Source organism: Salmo salar, chromosome ssa07 (assembly GCF_905237065.1).
Source record: "Salmo salar chromosome ssa07, Ssal_v3.1, whole genome shotgun sequence".
NCBI lineage: Eukaryota > Metazoa > Chordata > Actinopteri > Salmoniformes > Salmonidae > Salmo > Salmo salar.
In genome coordinates, this window is record NC_059448.1 from 27234203 (window position 1) to 27253754 (window position 19552).

The window sequence follows — 19552 nt, forward strand, 5'->3', positions numbered from 1 at the left end:
TTCCCTTCCTCATCACTAGTGCACCATCTCACAAGATCACATGATTTCCCACGTGTTTTTGGAACACTTCATATGTGACATTTCACATGTGAAAATGTGTTTTTGAAATATTTCACATGTGATTACATGTTTTCAAATATGCAATTCCATGTGTTATTGCTGTTCAGCTAAAATATGACCCCCACCTGGGATTTGAACTGCACAACCTCTGGATTTGAGGTACGCTGATCTTTCTGCTGCGCCACCAAATTTGTAGCATTCACCTAAACATTTATTACCTAGAATACATCTCTGCACTTAGCAAAATAGGGCCTTCAGCACTATCATCACATGTAAAGTGTTCTAAAAACACATGGTTTTACATGACTTCACTTGTGAAAATCCACTTGTGAAACTTCATGTGAAATATCATCATGTGAAGAGTTCCAAAAACACATGATTTCACATTTGAAAGTCCACATCACATGTGAAGTGTTCCATAAACACATGGTTTCACATGATTTCACATATGCAAAACATGTGGAAATGTTACATGTGAAATCATGTGGGGTTATGTTGAGCTTAGAATAATATACATTAGCCTAGTTCATATTGTTGTTATAGTTATCCTGCATCCAAACTTTAGCAGCACAATTAGGTGCAACCATCTAGTACCGGGTTGGACCCCCTGTTTACCTCCAGAACAGCCTGAATTCTTCAGGGCTTTCTACAAGGTGTCAGAAACGTTCCACAGAGGTGTTGGTCCATGATGGTATGGCATCACGCAGTTGCTGCAGATTGGAACGGTGGAATATTCATGCTGTGAACAGCTCGTTCCATCTCATCCCAAAAATTATCTATTGGATTGAGGTCTGGGGACTGCAGAGCCCACTCAAGTAAACTGAACTTGCTGTCATGTTCCAGGCAATTTTTTTTCCACTTCTCAATTGTTCAGTGTCGATGATCGCGTGCCCACTGGAGCAGCTTCTTCTTGTTTTTAGCCGATAGGAGTGGAACACGGTGGGGTCGTCTGCTGCAATAGCCCATCCGTGACAAGGATCGGCAAGTTGTGCGTTCTGAGATGCCGTTCTGCACACCACTGTTGTACTGCGCCATTATTTGTCTGTTTGTGGCCAGCCTGTTAGCTTGCACGATTCTTGCCATTCTCCTTCGACCTCTCTCATCAACGAGTTGTTTTCGCCCACAGGACTGCCACTGACTGGATGTTTTTTGTGTCACACCATTCTCAGTAAACCATAGACACTGCCTTGTGTGTAAAGCCCAGGAGGGCAGCCGTTTCATATTGGATCTGGCGCACCTGGCACCGACGATCATACCACGCTCATAGTCGTGTAGGTCACTCGTTTTGCCGACTCTAACGTTCAATCGAACAGTAACCGAATGCATCGATGCTTGTCGCCCTGCTTTATATAGCAAGTCATGGCCACGTGACTCACTGTCTTGTAGGAGCGATCCATTTTTGAGAATGGGGTGCTGTACCTAATAAACTGTCCGGGAGTGTATATATGTTTAGTCAATAAAATTATTTAATTGTCACATGAAAAAGTAGTTAGGCTTGTGCACTGTCCCACTTTTACTTCAGACTGGCACTTTGTGGCCCTGATCCAGAGAGTGTGCCAAGCCCATCTTGGAGAAACTTCTGGCGAAGAGAGCTGTCACTGACGAGGGCTACAGTGCTGGCCGAAAGCCCCAGACAACACCAGATGAGGGAGCTCTAAATGGGACCTCTGAATGCAAGCTGCACCAGAGGCAAATACAAGCTGCACCAGAGGCATGCCCCCTATGGGCAGGATGCCTCTGTGTGGGTGTCACTGTGTAGGGTGATACACCATTTCATGGGTGCACAATTCATAGGTGAGGTTGTAGGGCTACAGTGCAATAAGAATGTCAATACGGATAATAGGCTGACTGGGGAGGTGATTTCTCACAGTCAAGTCTCGCAATAAGAGCTATGATGCTAATATTTGTATAAACTCTTCAGAATTGTGTTCTGTGGGTGTCACTGAGTAGGCTGATACCCCATATCATGTGTGCACAATTCATAGGTAAGACTGTCGGGTGCATATAAGTATGCCCCCAATGCAATTCTGAAGTCTTAAAACATCCACAGTGCAATGTAGCTTTCTTTTGGTCAAATTAGATCATTATTGTCTTTTGTTGAATTGATATAACAACATTCCAACCATATGTAGCATTATCTACTCCAAATGACGTGATTCCGCTATTTGTATTGGTTTGCATTAGTTTCAATGCGGAACTTTTATCTTGAAGGCCAACCGTTGATTCCACTGGTTAATCGCTATTGTGGCTCAGTTCACATCGGTAGGGCGTTCCAGCCTTCTCACTAGGTACGTACTTTCTCACATCCAGGAAAGAGTCTTCTATTTTTCATTATCTTATTTTTCTGAGAGGGTTATTTGTTATTATATATGCATTTAGTGGATGTTACAGGGAGAAAATAACACAGGTTGAGATAGGTCAAAATAAGGCTGCATTTGGAGAAAGTAAACTAGCACTCGACGTCCTGTTGTGAATTACAGTTGAACCAGACAGAAGCAGGCAGCTGACGTCTTATCCATTTAAACTGTATCTGACCGAAAATGGCCACGTTAAAACAACAAGGTGAGTGTTATGCCGATACCCTTCTGTGAGGTAGGCCTACTCTTGCTATTTCATTGTAGGGCGACTGTATGTGCTATAAAAAGTGTGCGCATAAGAAGAGCCTTACTTTCTTCCTTGTTCCTGCCTTGAAGGGAGTTTTTCGTAGCCAAGTACTTCTTCACCAGCATTGCTTGCTCTTTGGAGTTTTAGATAGGCTACCCAATTTGAAAATAACTTTATGCCAACAGCTGATGTAAAAATGGCTTTTATAAAGTACATTTGATGTACTATTAAAGCAAGTAAAGAACTGAGTACAAACATTAATTTCCACAAAGGTGATTGACTTCCCAGAAGTAAGTGTATCTAAAGCTAATGTGAAGATAAATGAAATCACATTTTATTGGTCACATATACATGTTTGAATTAAGAAAGAAAGAAATATTTAGATGAGCAATGTCAGGAGTCCGGAGTGTGTGTGTGTGATATATATATAAGTAAGTGAACACCCCTTGAAATGAGTGGATTCGGCTATTTCAGCCACACCTGTTGCTGACAGGTGTATAAAATCAAGCACACAGCAATGCAATCTCCATAGACAAACATTGGCAGTAGAATGGCTTTGCTGAAGGGCTCAGTGACTTTCAACTTTGCACTGTCATAGAATGCCACCTTTCCAACAAGTCAGTTTGTCAAATTTCTGCCCTGCTAGAGCTGCCCCGGTCAACTGTAAGTGCTGTTACTGTGAAGTAGAAACTGTTATGTGTAAGGCTTGGATGCCACCTGCTGGTATGGTGCTTAACTGTCCGGTTATAGACCGGATACCATTGTTCTACGCGCGAGATATGGAAGTTGATACACGCTGGCGAATGCACTGTTGACTTCTTCCTCTTACATCTAGATGTTCCGCTAGCGGAACACCGCTCCAATATCCAATGATGGGGCGTGGCGCGAATTACAAATTCCTCAAAAATCCAAAAAGTTCCATTTTTCAAACATATGACTATTTTACACCATTTTAAAGACAAGACTCTCCTTTATCTAACCACATTGTCCGATTTCAAAAAGGCTTTACAACGAAAACAAACAGGAGAGTCAGGAGAGTACCCAGCCAGAAATAATCACACACCCATTTTTCAAGCTAGCATATAATGTCACAAAAACCAAAACCACAGCTAAATGCAGCACTAACCTTTGATGATCTTCATCAGATGACACTCCTAGGACATTATGTTATACAATACATGCATGTTTTGTTCAATCAAGTTCATATTTATATCAAAAACCAGCTTTTTACATTAGCATGTGACGTTCAGAACTAGCATACCCACCGAACACTTCCGGTGAATTTACTAAATTACTCACGATAAACGTTCACAAAAAACATAACAATTATTTTAAGAATTATAGATACAGAACTCCTTTATGCAATCGCGGTGTCCGATTTTTAAAATAGCTTTTCGGTGAAAGCATATTTTGAAATATTCTGAGTAGATAGCCTGTCCATCACAGGCTAGCTATTTTGACACCCACCAAGTTTGGCACTCACCAAACTCAGATTTACTATAAGAAAAATTGGATTACCTTTGCTGTTCTTCGTCAGAATGCACTCCCAGGACTTCTACTTCCACACCAATGTTGTTTTTGTTCCAAATAATCCATAGTTATATCCAAATAGAGGCGTTTTGTTCGTGCGTTCAAGACACTATCCGAAGGGTGACGCGCCGGCGCGTATCGTCACAAAAAAATTCAAAATATTCCATTACCGTACTTCGAAGCATGTGAAATGCTGTTTAAAATCAATTTTTATGTGATTTTTCTCGTAAAATAGCGATAATATTCCGACCAGGAGACGTCGTTTTCGTTCAAAGACTGAAAATGTAAAATGGACTCTTCACGTGCACGCGCGCGCCCGTTTCATTGTTCTCAGATCGACCACTATCCAAATGCGCTACTGTTTTTCAGCCAGGGACTGCAGAGTCATCATTCCCCATTCTGGTGCCTTCTGAGAGCCTATGGGAGTCTTAGAAAATGTCACGTTACAGCAAAGATCCTCTGTATTCGATAAAGAGGCTATAGAAGGCCAAAAAATGGTCAAGAGAGGGCACTTCCTGTATGCAATCTTCTCAGGTTTTGGCCTGCCATATGAGTTCTGTTATACTCACAGACACCATTCAAACAGTTTTAGAAACTTTAGGGTGTTTTCTATCCAAATCAAACAATTATATGCATATTCTAGTTTCTGGGCAGGAGTAATAACCAGATTAAATTGGGTACGTTTTTTATCCGGCCGTGTAAATACTGCCCCCTAGCCCTAACAGGTTAACTTCTTGTTAATCCAGCCACTGTGTCAGATTTCATTAACGTTGATAAAATATTAAACTGTGTCAGATTTCATTAACGTTGATAAAATATTAAACTGTTATTCAGAGAATTATAGATACACTTCTCCTTAATGCAACCGCTGTGTCAGACTTCAAAAAAACTTTACAGCGAAAGCACACTTTGCAATAATCTGAGTACAGCGCTCAGAGACCAAACCAAACCCGCCATTTTGTGGAGTCAACAAAACTCAGAAATAACATTTTAAATATTCACTTACCTTTGATGATCTTCGTCGGAATGCACTCCCAGGATTCCCAGTTCCCCAATAAATGTTCATTTGTTTCGATAAAGTCCATATATATGTCCAAATACCTCCTTTTTGTTCACGCGTTCGGTAGAGTACTCCAAATGCACTGTGCTCGCACAGTTAAGTTCAGACAAAGTCAAAAAAGTTATATTACAGACGATGTATAGAATGTCAAACGATGTATAGAATCAATCTTTAGGATGTTTTATCATAAATCTTCCATAATATTCCAACCGGACGATTCCTTTGTCTTCAAAAAAGAAAAGAAACACAGCTAACTCTCACGGGAGCGCGCGCCACTGAGCTCATGTCATTTTCTCACTCATCTACTTCCAGGAGCTCTTATTCTCACCCCATTCACAGTAGAAGCATGAAACAACGTTCTAAAGACTGTTGACATCTAGTGGAAGCCTTAGGAAGTGCAAAATTAACCGTAAGTAACTGTATACTGGATAGGGAATCACTTGAAAAACTACAAACTTCAGATTTCCCACTTCCTGGTTGGATTTTTCTCAGGTTTTTGCCTGCCATATGAGTTTTGTTATACTCACAGACATCATTCAAGCAGTTTTAGAAACTTCAGAGTGTTTTCTATCCAACTCTACTAATATGCATATCCTACCTTCTGGGCCCGAGTAGCAGGCAGTTTAATTTGGGCACGTCATTCATCTGAATTTCCGAATCCTGCCCCCTGTCACTAAAAAGTTAAGTAAAAAAATGAATAAGTAAAAAAAAAAAAGAAAAATAACAAATAATTAAAGAATAGCAGTAAAATTACAGCAGCGAGGCTATATACAGGGGGTACCATTACAGAGTTAATGTGCGGGGGCACCGGTCAGTCGAGGTAATTGCGGTAATATGTACATGTAGATAGAGTTAAAGTGACTATGCATAGATTATAAACAGAGTAGCAGCAGCGTAAAAGGGAGGGGGGGCAATGCTAAGAGTCCGGGTAGCCATTTGATTAGCTGTTCAGGAGTCTTATGGCTTGCGGGTAGAAGTTGTTAAGAAGCCTATTGGACCGAGACTTGGCGCTCCGGTACCGCTTGCCATGTGGTAGCAGAGAGAACAGTCTGATTAGGGTGGCTGGAGTCTTTGACAATTATTAGGGCCTTCTTCTGACACCGCCTGGTATAGAGGCCCTGGATGGCAGGAAGCTTGACCCCAGTGATGTACTGGGCCATACGCACTACCCTTTGTAGTGCCTTGCAGTTGGAGGCCGAACAGTTGCCATACCAGGCAGTGATGCAACCCGTCAGGATGCTCTCAATGGTGCAGCTGTAGAACTTTTTGAGGATCTAAGGACCCATGCCAAATCTTTTCAGTCTCCTGACGGGGAAAGGGGGGAATAGGTTTTGTCGTGCCCTCTTCACGACTGTCTTGGTGTGTTTGGACCATGATAGTTTGTTGGTGATGTAGACGCCAAGGAACCTGAAGCTCTCAACCTAATCCACTTCAGCCCTGTCGATGAGAATGGAGGCGTGCTTGGTCCTCCTTTTCCTGTAGTCCACAATCATCTCCTTTGTCTTTGATTACGTTGAGGGAGAGCTTGTTATCCTGGCACCACACTTCCAGGTCTGACCTCCTCCCTGTAGGCTGTCTCATCGTTTTCGGTGATCAGGCCTACCACTGTTGTGTTGTCGGCAAACTTAATGATGGTGTTGGAGTCGTTCCTAGCCATGCAGTCATAGGTGAACAGGGAGTACAGGAGGGGATTGAGTACGCACCCCTGAGGGGCCCCCATGTTGAGGATCAGCGTGGCAGATGTTGTTACCTACACTTACCACCTGGGGGAGGCCGTCAGGAAGTCCAGGATCCAGTTGCAGAGGGAGGTGTTTAGTCCCAGGGTCCTTAGCTTAGAGATGAGCTTTGAGGGCACTATGGTGTTGAACGCTGAGCTGTAGTCGATGAATAGCGTTCTTGTAGGTGTTCCTTTTGTCCAGGTGGGATAGGGCAGTGTGGAGTGCAATAGAGATTGCATCATCTGTGGATCTGTTGGGGCGGTATGCAAATTGGAGTGGGTCTAGGGTTTCTGGGATAATGGTTTTGATGTGAGCCATGACCAGCCTTTCAAAGAACTTTATGGCTACAGATAGGGCTGGGTGATATGACAATATATATTGTGTGACGATAGAAAAACGTCTTGTTTCATATTATGCTCTATCGTTTATTTCGTTGTGTCGCAAATCACACTCTTTATGGCAACGTGCCGTGTGAAAGGAAATTTGAAACCCAAACAAACACGGAGGAGAATGAACGCGACACAGAGCATGGAGACCGTACCTAAAAGATGGGCTACTTCGGTCGCATGGACATGGTTCTGGTATGAAAAGTCTGACACAGAGAAGAAAACCGTCCTCTGCAAAATATGCCACAGGCTGGTCCCGACAACGGGCTCAAACACCACTAACCTCTTTTACCACCTACACAAGAATCATGTGAAACAGTACGGAGAGAGTCTACGGATGAGACCCAAAAAAGTACAGTCGAGTGCTCAAAACAAACCCCCGACTCAGGCATTGCAAAAGTTTTTTTTCCCACGGCACACCATATGGCAAAGAATCATGAAGATGAAAGGAGATAACAGGTTCCGTTACAACTTACATCTGCAAAGACATGGCCCAAATCTACACGGTCGAGAAACGTGGGTTTTGTGAGTTGGTGCTAACACTCGACCCAAGGTACCAAATGCAAATACCTTTTATTTGTTGAGTATAATTCAAAATGTAATAAGAAATGGGCCTTTACATGTGGTCATTTTATATAACTTTTTATTCATTGAATTTACAGAATGTGTATATCGTGATATGTATCGTTGTCGGGATATGAAATGACCTATATCAGAATATGAGATTTCGGCCATATCGCCCAGCACTAGCTACAGATGTGAGTGCAACGGGTCGGAAGTAATTTAGGCAGGTTACCTTAGTGTTCTTGGGCACAGGGACTATGGTGGTCTGCTTGAAACATGTTGGTATTACAGACTCAATCAGGGACGGGTTGAAAATGTCAGTGAAGACAGTTGCCAGTTGGTCAGCGCATGCTCGGAGTACACCTCCTGGTAATCTGTCTGGCCCTGCAGCCTTGTGAATGTTGACCTGTTTAAATGTCTTACTCACATCGGCTACGGAGAGCGTGATCACACAGTCGTCCTGAACAGCTGACGCTCCCATGCATGCTTCAGTGTTGCTTGCCTCGAAACGAGCATAGAAGTAATTTAGCTCGTCTGGTAGGCTTGTGTCACCACTAGGCAGCTCGCGACTGTGCTTCTCTTTGTAGTCTGTAATAGTTTGCAAGCCCTGCCACATCTGACGAGTGTTGGAGCCAGTGTAGTACGATTCAATCTTAGACCTGTATTGATGCTTTGCTTGTTTGATGGTTTGTCGGAGGGCATAGTGGGATTTCTTATAAGCGTCTGGGTTAGAGTCCCACTCCTTGAAAGCGGAAGCTCTACCCTTTAGCTCAGTGCGGATGTTGCCAGTAATCCATGGCTTCTGGTTGGGGTATGTAAGTACAGTCACTGTGGGGATGACGTCATCGATGCACTTATTGATGAAGCCAGTGACTAATGTGTTGTACTCCTCAATGGCATCGGAAGAATCCCGTAACGTATTCCAGTCTGTGCTAGCAAAACAGTCCTGTAGCTTAGCATCTATGTCATCTGACCACTTCCGTATTGTGCGAGTCACTGGTGCTTCCTGCTTTAGTTTTTGCTTGTAAGCAGGAGTCAGGAGGATATAATTATGGTCAGATTTGCCAAATGGAGGGCGAGGGAGAGCTTTGTATGCGTCTGTCTCTGTGTGTGGAGTAAAGGTGGTCTAGAGTTATTATTATTTTTTCCTCCTCTGGTTACATACTTAACATGTTGGTAGAAATTAGGTAAAAGGGATTTAAGTTTCCCTGCATTAAAGTCCCCGGCCACTAGGAGCGCCGCCTCTGGATGAGCGTTTTCCTGTTTGCTTTGTCCAGTACGAGGTGAGTAATCGCTGTCCTGATATCCAGAAGCTCTTTTCGATCATAAGAGACGGTAGCAGAAACGGTATGGACAAAATAAGTTACAAATAATGCGAAAAACACGCACAACTGTTTAGGAGCCCGTAAAACAGCAGACATCTCCTCCGGAGCCATTATTATTACCAACTGCTCAAACTGAAATTAATATGCACGAGCACAGCAAAAGGAATCAATGATGTCACATGACATCCCAGAGCGCCCATGGCAAACAGTGAGCATTGACCTTTTTTCCTATGCAGGGAAAGACTTCCTGATCATGGTTGATCATTACTCAGATTACTGGGAGGTGGAGCCACTGCCAGACGTATCAGCTGACACGGTCGTCACATGCTGCAAAGTCCAGTTTGCCCGCCATTCATGGGAAACCAGATTGTGTAATCACAGACAATGGGGGGTGCTATGATTCGGCTAGATTCATACCATTTGTGGGGATTCACTCATATCACCTCGTCCCCTCACCATCCACAAGCCAATGGAAAGGCAGAGTTAGCAGTCAAGTTAGTGAAAGGCTTATGAAAAAGGGAAAAGCTAGCTAGACGTTACGGACGTATGCTCAGCTATAGTGCAATGGAGCAACACACCCACTTGAGGGCATGAACAGTAGCCCCATACAGCGTCTCATGTCACGCAGACTCAAGTCATCGCTGCTGGCGGCACCCAGCCTGCTGCAGCCCTATGTGGTTGTGGGTGTCGCTGAGAAACTAAGACAGAAAAGGAGGATTGCTAAATCACACTATGACGTGGCCACCAGAGACCTGCCTGACTTGAACATTGGAGATCAGAATGCGACCATTACCAGGTGACCGCATAGGACGGTGGCGGCTCAGTCCCTGTCTAAAGAGGGTTGCTCCCCGGTTGTGGACGTCGACGGAACACTCTACAGACGCAACAGAGTGGACCTTTGTGCAGCCTGTTCTGCCACTCTGAGGCACAGAGATGAAACTCATTCAATGCCACAGCATGAGAAATTGGAGCGTGGTCAGCCAGACCCAGACAGGGCAGTGGGAACTAAAAAGTCTGGGAATGAGGCTGAGAAGCTGAAGGACTGTGGGGAGGAGCATATGGGTGAGCCATATAACACACAGGCATCAGCACCACAACTAGACACTGAAATAGCCGCTGTGCTTCTGTGTGGTGGCCTTCTGTCACGACCATCCAAAAGACTCAATCTATAAGTGACAGATTTCACTGACCTAAAGCCACACACACAGTTTTACTATTGTTGAAGTATCAAGTTTTATTGCATTGTGTAAAAGAAAGAAAAAATATATTTTCTGTTCAGCATTGAAGGCGAGGATGTTGGGTCCATTTGTTATCTGTTGTGGTTCAAAATTTAAACATTGAAAGGAAAGGAGATATTATGTGTAAGGCTTGGATGCCACCTGCTGGTATGGTGCTAAACTGTTATATAGGTTATATAGACCGGATGTCAATTGTACAACGCATGGGATATAGATATACACGCTGGCTAAGGCACTGTTGGCTTCTTCAATAAAACTACATGATAGGAGCAACAACGGCTCAGCCACGAAGTGGTAGGCCACACAAGCTCACAGAACGGGACCGCCGAGTGCTGAAACGCTCAGAAGCACCCATAAAGGTGGGGACCAACTCAATATGAATGCCCGTGAGTTTGGAATGAGATGGTTGACGAGCAGGAGTAATGTAGTGTATCCTGCTCATCGAACATCTCTATCCAAAACCATGGGCATTAATATGGAGTTGGTCCCCCCTTTGTTGCTATAACAGCCTCCACTGTTTTGGGAAGGCTTTCCACTAGATGTTGGAACATTGCTGCGGGGACTTGCTTCCATTCAGCCACGAACATTAGTGAGGTCAGGCACTAATGTTGGGCGATTAGGCGTGGCTCGACATTCCAATTCATCCCAAAGGTGTTCGATGGAGTTGAGGTCAGGGCTCTGTGCAGTATAGTTCTTCCACACCGATCTCGACAAACCATTTCTGTATGGACCTCTTTGTGCATTGTCATATTGAAACAGGAAAGGACCTTCACCAAACTGTTGCCACAAAGTTGGAAGCACAGAATCGTCTAGAATGTCATTGAATGCTGTAGCGTTAAGATTTCCCTTCATTGGAATTAAGAGGCCTAGCCCGAGCCATGAAAAACAACCCACAGACCATTATTCCTCCTCTACCGAACTTTACAGTTGGCACTATGCATTGGGGCAGGTAGCGTTCTCCTGGCATCCACCAAACCCAGATTCGTTTGTCGGACTGCCAGATGGTGAAGCGTGATTCATCACTCCAGAGAACGTGTTTCCACTGCTCCAGAGTCAAATGGCAGCGAGCTTTACACCACTCTAGCCGACGCTTGGCATTGCGCATGGTGATCTTAGGCTTCTGCGGCTGCTCGGCCATGTAAACCCATTTCATGAAGCTCCCAACGAACAGTTATTGTGCTAACGTTGCTTCCAGAGGCAGTTTGGAACTCGGTAGGAAGTGTTGCAACCGAGGAAAGACGATTTTTGCGTGCTATACACTTCAGCACTTGCCGGTCCCGTTCTGTGAGCTTGTGTGGCCTACCACTTTGCGGCTGAGTCGTTGTTGCTCCTAGACATTTCCACTTCACAATAACAGCACTTACAGTTGACCGCATCTCTAGCAGGGCAGAAATTTGACAAACTGACTTGTTGGAAAGGCGACATCCTATGGCGGTGCCACATTGAAAGTCACTGAGCTCTTCGGTAAGGCCATTCTACTGCCAATGTTTGTCTATCGAGATTGCATGGTGCTTGATTGTATACACCTGTCAGCAACGGGTGTGGCTGAAATAGCCAAATCGACTAATTTGCAGGGGTGTCCACATACGTTCGTATATACAATACCAAACAAAAGTTTGGACACACCTACTCATTCCAGGGTTTTTCTTCATTTTTACTATTCTCTACATTGTAGAATACGAGTGAAGACATCAAAACTATGAAATAACACACATGGAATCATGTAGTAAGCAAAAAAGTGTTAAATCAATATATTTTATATTTGAGATTCTTCAAAGTAGCCACCCTTTGCCTTGATGACAGCTTTGCATATTCTTAGCATTCTCTCAACCAACTTCATGAGGTAGTCCCCTGGAATGCATTTCAATTAACAGGTGTGACTTGTTAATTTGTGGAATTTCAGTTGTGTAGTGACAAGGTAGTTATATACAGAAGATGGCCCTATTTGGTAAAAGACCAAGTCCATGTTATTGCCAGCTCAAACGATGATGTCATTTACAAAATAGCCTCCAATACCCTACTCAACAAACTGGATGCAGTCTATCACAGTGCCATCCGTTTTGTCACCAAAGCCCCATATACTACCCACCACTGCGACCTGTACGCTCTCGTTGGCAGGCCCTCGCTTCATACTCGTCGCCAAACCCACTGGCTCCAGGTCATCTACAAGACCCTGCTAGGTAAAGTCCCCCCTTATCTCCGCTCACTGGTCACCGTAGCAGCACCCACCTGTAGCACGCGCTCCAGCAGGTATATCTCTCTGGTCACCCCCAAAGCCAATTCCTCCTTTGGCCGTCTCTCCTTCCAGTTCTCTGCTGCCAATGAACTACAAAAATCTCTGAAACTGGAAACACTTATCTCCCTCACTAGCTTTAAGCACCAGCTGTCAGAGCAGCTCACAGATCACTGCACCTGTACATAGCCCATCTATAATTGTGCCTAAACAACTACCTCTTCCCCTACTGTATTTATTTAGCTCCTTTGCACCCCATTATTTCTACTTTGCACTTTCTTCTACTACAAATCTACCATTCCAGTGTTTTACTTGCTATATTGTATTTACTTTGCCACCATGGCCTTTTTGCCTTTACCTCCCTTATCTCACCTCATTTGCTCACATTGTATATAGACTTATTTTTCTACTGTATTATTGACTGTATGTTTGTTTTACTCCATGTGTAACTCTGTGTTGTCGAACTGCTTTTGCTTTATCTTGGCCAGGTCGCAGTTGTAAATGAGAATCTGTTCTCAACTTGCCTACCTGGTTAAATAAAGGTGAAATAAAAATAAGGAAAGAGAAACGACAGTCCATTACTTTAAGACACGAAGGTCAGTCAACCTGGAAAATTTCAAGAACTTTTAACGTTTATTCAAGTGCAGTCACAAAAACCATCAAACGCTATGATGAAACTGACTCTCATGAGGCCCGCCACAGGAAAGGAAGACCCAGAGTTACCTCAGCTGCAGAGGATACGTTCATTAGTTACCAGCCTCAGAAATTGTGGCCCAAATAAATGCTTCAGAGTTCATGTACCAGACACATCTCAACATCAACTGTTCAGAGAAGATTGTGTGAATCAGGCCTTCATGGTCAAATTACTGCAAAGAAACCACTACTAAGAAGAAGAGACTTGCTTGGGAAAAGAAACATAAGCAATGGACATTAGACTGGTGGAAATCTGTCCTTTGAGATTTTTGGTTCTGTATCTTTGTGAGACGCAGAGTAGGTGAACGGATTATCTCTGCATGTGTGGTTCCCACCGTGAAGCATGGAAGAGGAGCTGTGATGGTGTGGGCTTGCTTTGCTGATGACACTGTCTGTGATTTATTTAGAATTCAAGGCACACTTAACAAGCATGGCTACCACAGCATTCTGCAGAGATACGCCATCCCGTCTGGTTTGCACTTAGTGGGATATCATTTGTTTTTCAACAAATGACCCAACACACCTCCAGGCTGTGTAAGGGTAATTTGACCAAGAAGCAGAGGGATGGAGTGCTGCATCAGATGACCTGGCCTCCACAATCACCCGACCTCCAAGACTGTTGGAACAGCATTCCAGGTGAAGCTGGTTGAGAGAATGCCAAGAGTGTGCAAAGCTGTCATAAAGGCAAAGACTGGCTACTTTGAAGAATTTGTTTAATACTTTTTTTTGGTTACTACATGATTCCATATGTGTTATTTCATAGTTTTGATGTCTTCACTATTATCCTACGATGTAGAAAATAGTAAAAATAAACAAACAACCCTGGAATGACTAGGTGTCCAAACTTTTAACTAGTACTGTATTTAGTGTAATACATAGGATAGAATGGTATATGTACAGCAATAGTTAAAAACGGGATAGGCCTTGACTAGAATACATTATATACATATAAAGTGGGCTAAAAGGTATGTAAACATTATTAAAATGACCAGTGTTACATGACTGTGTACAGTGCATTGTGAAAGTATTCAGACCCCATGATATTTTCCACAATCTGTTACGTTAAATGCTTATTCTAAAATGGATTAACTTGTTTCCCCCCCCTCATCAATCTACACACAAACTGATATCACATTTACATAAGTATTCAGACCCTTTACTCAGTACTTTGTTGAAGCACCTTTGGCAGCGATTACAGCCTCAAATCTTCTTGGGTATAACACTACCAACTTGGCACACCTGTATTTGGGGAGTTTCTCCTATTCTTGTCTGCAGATCCTCTCAAGCGCTGTCAGGTTGGATGGGGAGCGTCGCTGCAATGCTATTTCCAGGTATCTCCAGAGATGTTAGATCAGGTTCAAGTCCAGGCTCCGGCTGGGCTACTCAAGGACTTTCAGAGTCCTCATGTATTGTCTTGGCTGTGTGCTTAGGGTCGTTGTCCTGTTGGAAGGTGAACCTTTGCCCCAGTCTTAGGTCCTGAGCGCTCTGGAGCAGGTTTTCCATCAAGGATCTCTCCGTACTTTGCTCTGTTCATCTTTCCCTCGATTCTGACTAGTCTCCCAGTCCCTGCCACTGAAAAACATCCCCACAGCATGATGCTGCCACCACCATGCTTCACTGTAGGAATGGTGCCAGGTTTTCTCCAGATGTGACGTTTGGCGTTCAGGCCAAAGAGTTCAATCTTGGGTTCATCTGGTCAGAGTCCTTTAGGTGCCTTTTGGCAGACTCCAGGCGGGCTGTCATGTGCCTTTTACTGAAGAGTAGCTTCCGTCTGGCCATTCTACCATAAAGGCCTGATTGATGGAGTGCTACAAAGATGGTTATCCTTTTGGAAGGTTCTTGGTCACCTCCCTGACCAAGGCCCTTCTCTCCTGATTTCTCAGTTTGGCTGTGCGGCCAGCTCTAAGAGTCTTGGTGTTTCCAAACTTCTTCCATTTAAGAATGATGGATGCCACTGTGTTCTTGGGTACCTTCAAGGCTGCAGAAACGTTTTGGTACACTTCCCCCCCCAGATCTGTGTCTCGATACAATCCTATCACAGATGTGGGACCTTTTATATAGACAGGTATGTGCCTTTCCAAATCATGTCAAATCATTTGAATTTACCACAGGTGGACTCCAATCAAGTTGTAGAAACATCTCAAGGATGATCAATGGAAACTGGATGCACCTGAGCTCAATTTCGAGTCTCACAGCAAAGGGTCTGAATATGTATGTAAATAAGGTATTTCTGTTTTATTTTGTATAAATTTACTAACATTTTAAAAACCTGTTTTCGCTTTGTCATTACGGGGTATCGTGTGTAGATTAATTAGAATAAGGCTGTAACGTAACAAAATGTGGAAAAAGTCAAGGGGTCTGAGTACTTTCCAAATGCACTGTATATAGGGCAACGGCCTCTAAGGTGCAAGGTTGAGTAACGGGGTGGTAGCTGGCTAGTGACAGTGACTAAAGTTCAAGGCAGGGTGCTGTACTGGGTGGAGGCCGGCTAGTGGTGGCTATTTGAAAGTCTGATGGCTTTGAGATGGAAGTTGTTTTATCAGCTTAAGATGGCAGTCCCCCCCGTTTCAACTTTGATGCACCTGTACTGACCACCCCGCTACCATCCAGAAGGCGAGAACAGGCCGTGGCTCGGGTGGCTGAGGTCCTTGATGAAAATAAAGCTAATCAAATGATAATGTACTTAAAGTATCTGGATGGTCGATTTTATTTATTTATTTTTTTTGGGGGGGGGGGGTTATTCATTATTCATGGTGGGGTTCATTCCTAGAATCGCTCTCTTACTTGATAGATACATGCATTATCTGGTTATTTAATTCCTTTACTTATTATTTATTATGTGACTTGACTTCAGATACTCTGATGGAATGCTTGAATTGCAGCCATCTTAAGGTGAGAGGACAAAATGTTGATATTATTATGAAGAATCTACTTATTCTACACAAGGCTCATAATTTACAATAATTGCAAAATATTTTTGAAAAATTAATCTGAAGATTTTACCATTTTTGGTTGGCTCAATCCTGAACAGACCGCAGAAATTTGGATTGCACTTGAGCCGTTAGTGTCTACAGAAAATGATATTTCAATCTACAGGTAAACACCTTGGACTTACTTTCCCCTCTACCTCAATAATTAGCACCTGTCACAAACAAATCCTGATCAACGGAGGATTCAGTTTATTTAATATTTTGGTTACGTAATTTGCATTCCCTTCTTCCAGACTTGAATCTATCGCAGGACGCTATGAGTGCAGAATATCAGGGCTGCGCTGGGTATGTGAGAGCAAAGTCACACTTCTGTACCACTTCAGCTCTTGGGATCCTCACAGGGCAGTGCTACAAAGCATGGGGTACAGGCAAGGAGGCCCCCTACTGGACATCAAAATCATTGAAGGAAAACTGAAAGAAGTGCATCTGCCACATTTTGCCTGTTTTGGTACATGTATGGATATCAGCTATACTGAACAAGACATTGTTTTATTTACCTGGGAATTCTCAATACATTGTAAAATAAATGTTTTAATCAAACTGATAATGTAAACGTTCTGGTTTCTGTCCATTTTAGGGGTTGGAGATTATGATCCCTCTGTAAAGCAGAAAGTGAGAGTTCTTCATGTAGAAGACAGTGGTGTGTCCATAGAACAAGTAGATAAGGTCACCCGCTTCCACGTCAAGATTCTCCATCCATCTTTCTCTCTGAGAGGTGTTGTCCTGCAGACATTAGGGTGTTCCGTGCACTGTGACTTGCAGATCTACCGAGCCAGGACAGCACACCTCACGCTACATGCTTATCTGATGCCATGTGATCCTGCACTAACACAGGTTATAAAGGCTAACTCTGTTCCTCTTCCTCATTGTTACTTCCATATACGGTATTTATTCAACCAGGATGGTCCTCAGCAACAATTTCCATTGACTTAAAAAAAAAAAAAATCAAAACACTCCAGACAAACGTAAAACAATCAGGCACCCTGATCAATGTGTTAGCCAAGATGTGTTGGTGTATTTTAATGACTTAGCCCACACATTTAAAGGTTTATCAACTTTCAAACCCACACATGTGCCTGGACTTGGATTTTTTATGACACTTAGCACCCATGTTATAGTTTTTCCTTTTTCTTGTCAAACAATGTTGAGAACAAATGGTAATTGGAAGTATACAGTGCAATACACAGTGATGGATATGTTTGCTTATTCTACAGGCAGTGGAGAAACAGGAGAAGTGTAATGGATCCACAAGGATCCTAAAACCAAGACCAGAGAAGTCCCAGTGGTTGACTAGTGATTTCTACCTCACAACATCCTGTCCTTCTGATGTTAACCCTCGTGTACGGTTTGAACTTGTATAGAACATTAATGAAATCCAAAACATTGCACATTCCCAGAAAACCCCCCCAAGAAGAATTACTAATTTCAAGAAACTATGTTCCATGTCTGTTAGTCTAACACTATCTATCTATTGTCTCAGAGATTGGAGCTCGCACATGTTGACCCACCAAACTTCTTTGAGGTGTTTATAAGAGACGCAGATTTTGACTTCAGTCTGAACCTAAGCTGTAAAAGTCGTAAACAAACCATATGGAACCACGAAATACGAGAAGGTCAGAAAAGATCCATTGGCTTAGTAACCATAAATGTCAAATATAGTTTAAAGCTGGGATTCCTCGGGCGAGTTGCACGCTGCACTACAGACAATGCACCTTTTAAAAGGCATATTCCTTTACATTCATGGTAAACACTGCTGATATCGGCTCAATCGTAAACTACATTTAGAAGTCAACTGTAATGCACTTGCCAATACTGCGCCTTTGATTGAATCCTGTCCTAGAAATGTGTTTAAGGGTCATAAGTAAAGGCAAACTAATTGTATCAGTTTCCTTTATAGCTGAATACAGGGCTCCCATCTTGGCCGCAGACCAGCACTTTGTGGACCTCCACCAGACAGCCCTGATTGACAGAGTGAGCCAGGTTGATCCCATCTTGGACAGACTCCTGAAAAGTGGAGTCATCACTGCTGATGACTACAGTGACGTGATAGCTGAAAGAAATAACCAGAAGAAGATGAGGGAGCTCTTTGATGGGCCCTTAAAAGGATGTGGACCCGAAGGCAAAGATCGGTTCTTAGAGATCCTGACAGAGCTGGAGCCATACCTAATCAATCACCTGAAGCGGGAATGATGAGCTAGGTTGGTGAAAGGGGAGCATTTGAAGTTTATTTTAGGGGAAAGGGCATGAATGATGTCAGTTACGCTTTGTTTGATTTCTTTATAAAAGGAGCATAGTATCGTTTTTTATCATTCCTTTTATTTCCACATGTACAGTTGAAGTCAGAAGTTTACATAGACTTAGGTTGGAGTCATTAAAACTCGGTTTTTCAACCACTCCAAATTTCTTGTTAACAAACTATAGTTTTGGAAAGTCGGTTAGAACATCTACTTTGTGCATGACACAAGTCATTTTTCCAATAATTGTTTACAGACAGATTATTTCACTTATAATTCACTGTATCACAATTCCAGTGGGTCAGAAGTTTACATACACTAAGTTGACTGTGCCTTTAAACAGCTTGGAAAATTCCAGAAAATGATGTCATGGCTTTCGAAGCTTCTGATAGGCTAATTGACATCATTTGAGTCAATTGAGGTGTACATGTGGATGTATTTCAAGGCCTACCTTCAAACTCAGTGCCTCTTTGCTTGACATCATTGGAAAATCAAAAGAAATCAGCCAAGACTTCAGAAAAAAAAAATTGTAGACCACAAGTCTGGTTCGTCCTTGGGATATATTTCCAAGCGCCTGAAGGTACCACGTTCATCTGTACAAAAAATAGTATGCAAGTATAAACACCATGGGACCACGCAGCCGTCATACTGCTCAGGAAGGAGATGCGTTCTGTCTCCTTGAAATTAACGTACTTTGGTGCGAAAAGTGCAAATCAATCCCAGAACAACAGCAAAGGACCTTGTATAGATGCTGGAGGAAACCGGTACGAAAGTATCTATATCCACAGTAAAACAAGTCCTATATCACAACCTGAAAGGCCGCTCAGCAAGGAAGAAGCCACTGCTCCAAAACTGCCATAAAAAAGCCAGACTACGGTTTGCAACTGCACATAAGAACAAAGATTGTACTTTTTGGA

At 43.0% G+C, this 19552-nt stretch overlaps 1 protein-coding gene across 2 annotated transcripts; it reads left to right on the forward strand.

The window, feature by feature from the left end:
• Positions 1–2273: 2273 nt before the first annotated feature.
• LOC106608975 (NACHT, LRR and PYD domains-containing protein 1 homolog) lies at positions 2274–18839 on the forward strand. 2 transcript variants are annotated; one of them, XM_014207263.2, is made up of 9 exons: positions 2274–2348; positions 2541–2622; positions 16266–16303; positions 16443–16507; positions 16635–16855; positions 16979–17235; positions 17616–17741; positions 17882–18014; positions 18299–18839. In XM_014207263.2, the coding sequence occupies exons 2-9, from the start codon at positions 2601–2603 to the stop codon at positions 18589–18591; spliced, it is 1155 nt and encodes a 384-aa protein (XP_014062738.1). In that variant the 5' UTR covers positions 2274–2348; positions 2541–2600; the 3' UTR covers positions 18592–18839. The 2 variants fall into 2 exon arrangements, with proteins under 2 accessions (XP_014062738.1, XP_014062739.1); XM_014207264.2 differs by having other exon boundaries at positions 16635–16849.
• The last annotated feature ends 713 nt before the right edge of the window (positions 18840–19552 follow it).

Bases quoted from the DNA above. Each gene is read 5' to 3' on its own strand.
- LOC106608975 (XM_014207263.2), top strand. From the start codon at position 2,601: ATGGCCACGTTAAAACAACAAG. The intron at 2,623-16,265 runs GTGAGTGTTATG...ACTTGACTTCAG, and splicing joins GGCCACGTTAAAACAACAAG to ATACTCTGATGGAATGCTTG. The intron at 16,304-16,442 runs GTGAGAGGACAA...AATCCTGAACAG, and splicing joins TGAATTGCAGCCATCTTAAG to ACCGCAGAAATTTGGATTGC.